General features: G+C 50.4%; 1 protein-coding gene across 1 annotated transcript in view; it reads right to left on the bottom strand.

Moving 5' to 3' along the window:
* The window catches only part of COMMD7 (COMM domain containing 7), a gene marked incomplete at its 5' end in the record, with an annotated part of 4,214 nt that extends 2,153 nt beyond the window's left edge, over positions 1 to 2,061 (bottom strand). The window contains 4 exons of the mRNA XM_008048167.2: positions 719 to 768; positions 1,068 to 1,158; positions 1,875 to 1,912; positions 1,995 to 2,061. Of these exons, the coding sequence (XP_008046358.2) occupies positions 719 to 768; positions 1,068 to 1,158; positions 1,875 to 1,912; positions 1,995 to 2,061 (246 nt within the window). The remainder of the gene's footprint in view (positions 1 to 718; positions 769 to 1,067; positions 1,159 to 1,874; positions 1,913 to 1,994) is intronic.
* Positions 2,062 to 3,132: the final 1,071 nt, after the last annotated feature.

Genomic DNA, 3,132 nt, shown 5'->3' with positions numbered 1-3,132 from the left:
TTAAAAAAAAAATTTCTGGCCAGGCGTGGTGGCTCACACCTGTAATCAAGAAGTCCATGCAGCCAAGACCTTCTGGTCTCAGGTGATTCTTCTGCCTTGGCCTTCCAGGTAGCTGAAACTATAGGCATGCGCTACCATGCCCAGCTAACTTTTTGATTTACTGTAGAGATGAAGTCTCACTATGTTGCCCAGACTGGTCTCAAACCTCTGAGCTCAGGCATTCCTCTCGCTTCTGCCTCCCAAAGTGCTAGGATTACAGGCGTGAGCCACCACACCTAGCTAGATTAAAAAATTTTGGGAGGGGGAGGTCTGGAGTACAATGGCACACTCATGGCCACTGCAGCCTCCACCTGTTGGGCTCAGGTGATCCTTCCATCTCAGCCTTCCAGGTAGCTAGGACTACAGGCATGTGTTACCACGCCTGGCTAGTTTTTCAATTTATTATAGAGAGGAGGTCTTACCAAGTTGCCCAAACTGGTCTCGAAGTCAGGTAATCCACTCATCTCAGCCTCCCAAAGCGCGGGGATTACAGGCTGAGCCACCAAGCCCGGTTTTCCTACGGCACCCGGTATTCCCAGGCAGTCTCCCATCCAAGTACTAACCAGGCCCGACCCTGCTTAGCTTCCCAGACCAGAGGAGATCGGGCGCGCTCAGGGTGGTAAGAATTTTTAATCAAGTCAAAAACCTACCCATTTTCAAGGATCAGGAGAAGACTTACTTGTAAGAATATACTTCCCACTTTTTCTAATTCACTGCTCCCAGATGTCACTGTGGCAAAAAATAAATAAGTAAATAACAAGTGGCAGATTGAGGACTTGTCCTGAAGACCCCAGTGCTGCAAGTGGTCCCATGGCAGTCATGTGGGGGTGAGAGTGAGAGCACCAAGAGGCCTCCACAGTCAACCTCTGGAAAGTCACCGATGGAGACGACCACAGAGTGTGGAGGGGATACAGACTGCAGCTGCGGCAGAACGTGGGGCCTGAGCATGCAGTTTCCCACCCCGGCACTCTACGTGCTTCTGCAACTCAACCTGTGTCACCCACATGTCCAGCACTAGCTCTCGTTACCTCCAAATGTCCATTCCATGTCTATGAGCTGGTTAATCATCAGAGTCTGACCGATGGCCCACCGAGCCAGGGAGGGGGCATTCTGCTTCCACTGCAACAAAAGCAAAAAGGCAGTCATAACGACAGGCAAAACTCCTGCTCCCCATCCTGCCCTGACACAGCCATGTTTAGTGTTTGCACAGACAGCCGGAGGGATGCAGAACCCAGGGCTTGGCCTGTGCACATATCTAGGGATAGGGAGAGTTGCAGACAATGATAGCAATGTTTTCTTTCATTCCAAGATTTAATCTATGTTGAAACAAAAACCGCATGACTTTTTTTTTTTTTGAGTTGGAGTTTCACTCTGTTGCCCAGGCTCATGGCCACTGCAGCCCCGACCTGCTGGGTTCTGGTGATCCTTGACCTCACTACAGGTGCATGCCACCATGCCTGGCTAATTTTTTTATTTATTGTAGAGATGGGAGGGGGGCGGGAGCCTCACCAAGTTACCCAGGCTGGTCTTTGAACCCCAGAACCCAGGCAATCCTCTCACCTCTGCCTCCCAAAGTGCTGGGATTATAGGTATGAGCTACGGTGCCAGCCGCGTAACATTCATACTCATTCAAACCAGAGGAAAAACCCCCAGATGCACTAACAGCACAGTGAACTGCTGCACACATGCTATACACGCAAGGCCGAGCAAAAGCCTTCAGCTGGGAAACGGCAACTGGTGACGCGTGGTTTTGCCTTAGTTGGCAAGTCCTAATTTTTTCTCGTCACGAATAAAAGCAAAGGATCTTAATTAACCTTGATGAAGAAGAATTATACCTTTTCAGCAAAGTAGGTGGCTTTCTCCTCACTAAGACCTACAATAGAGCAAAAGGAGACATTTACATAATGAAAAGCCCAGAGGCAGGTCACCCTGAGCAACCTTGGGCAATGACCTACCCAGAGTGATGAAATCTGCTCGAACCTGCTCGGCCGTGAGACTCCTCTTCAAGGCACCTGGGCAGCAGGGGAGAAATCAGTCAGGAAGGGCAAATCAGTGAACACGTCGGCAAGAAGTCTTTAATCGGCACAACCTGTGTGTGACGCCAAGTACAAAAAGAACACCCAGATTCCGCCAGCTCCATGGACATCTCAATGCCACTGGGGAAAAGAGTATTGAAAGGACTGGAGAACAAGAAAGACAGTTTTCTTCTAATTTTTTTTTTTCCTGAGTCGGAGTCTCATTCTGTCACCCAGGCTACAGTGCAGTGGCACACTCACAGCCACTGCAGGCTGGACCTGCTGGGCTCAGGTGATCCTTCCTTCTCAGCCTTCCAAGTAGCTGGAACCACAGGCACGCATCACCAGGTCTGGCTAATTTTTTTGACTTATTGTAGATACATGTTTCCTAGGCTGGTCTTGAACCCTTGGCCTGGCCTTCATGTCTTTAATGATGCCAGGCACAGTGGCTCAGCCTGTAATCCCAGCACTTTGGGAGGCCGAGGTGAGAGGACTGCCTGAGTCTGGGGGTTTGAGACCAGCCTGGGTAACTTGGGCAGACCGTCTCTACAATAAATCACAAAAACTAGCTGGGCATGGTGGCGTGTCTGTAGTTCCATCTACTTGTAAGGCTGAGGTGGAAGGATAACTTAAGTCCAGAAGGTCGAGGCTGTGGTGGTTGTGAGTGTGATACTGCACTCCAATCTGGGTGACAAGAGTGAGACTCCAACTCAAAATAAAAAAAAAAAAGAAAGAAAGCCGGGCTTAGTGGCTCAGCCTGTAATCCCTCGCTTGGGGAGGCTGAGATGAGTGGATTGCCTGAGCCCACGGGTTCGAGACCTGCCTGGGCAACTTGGGAGACCTCATCTCTACAATAAATAAAAAATTAGCCAGGCGTGGTAGCGCATGCCTGTAGTTCCAGCTACTTGGAAGGCTGAGGCGGAAGGATGGCCGGAGCCCAGCAGGTCGAGGTTGCGGTGGCCGGGAGCGGCCACTGCACTCCAGTCTGGGCGACAGAGTGAGACTCCACCTCGGAAAAAAAAAAAAGAGAGAGAGAGAGACATGGCCTCATTCTTTCATGCTGACTGGAGTGCAATGG

Source organism: Carlito syrichta, unplaced genomic scaffold, assembly GCF_000164805.1.
Source record: "Carlito syrichta isolate Samal-C Ts95f unplaced genomic scaffold, Tarsius_syrichta-2.0.1 Scaffold120702, whole genome shotgun sequence".
Lineage (NCBI taxonomy): Eukaryota > Metazoa > Chordata > Mammalia > Primates > Tarsiidae > Carlito > Carlito syrichta.
The sequence above is the reverse complement of the archived record's forward strand: the minus strand, read 5'-3'. Positions and strand labels throughout refer to the sequence as shown.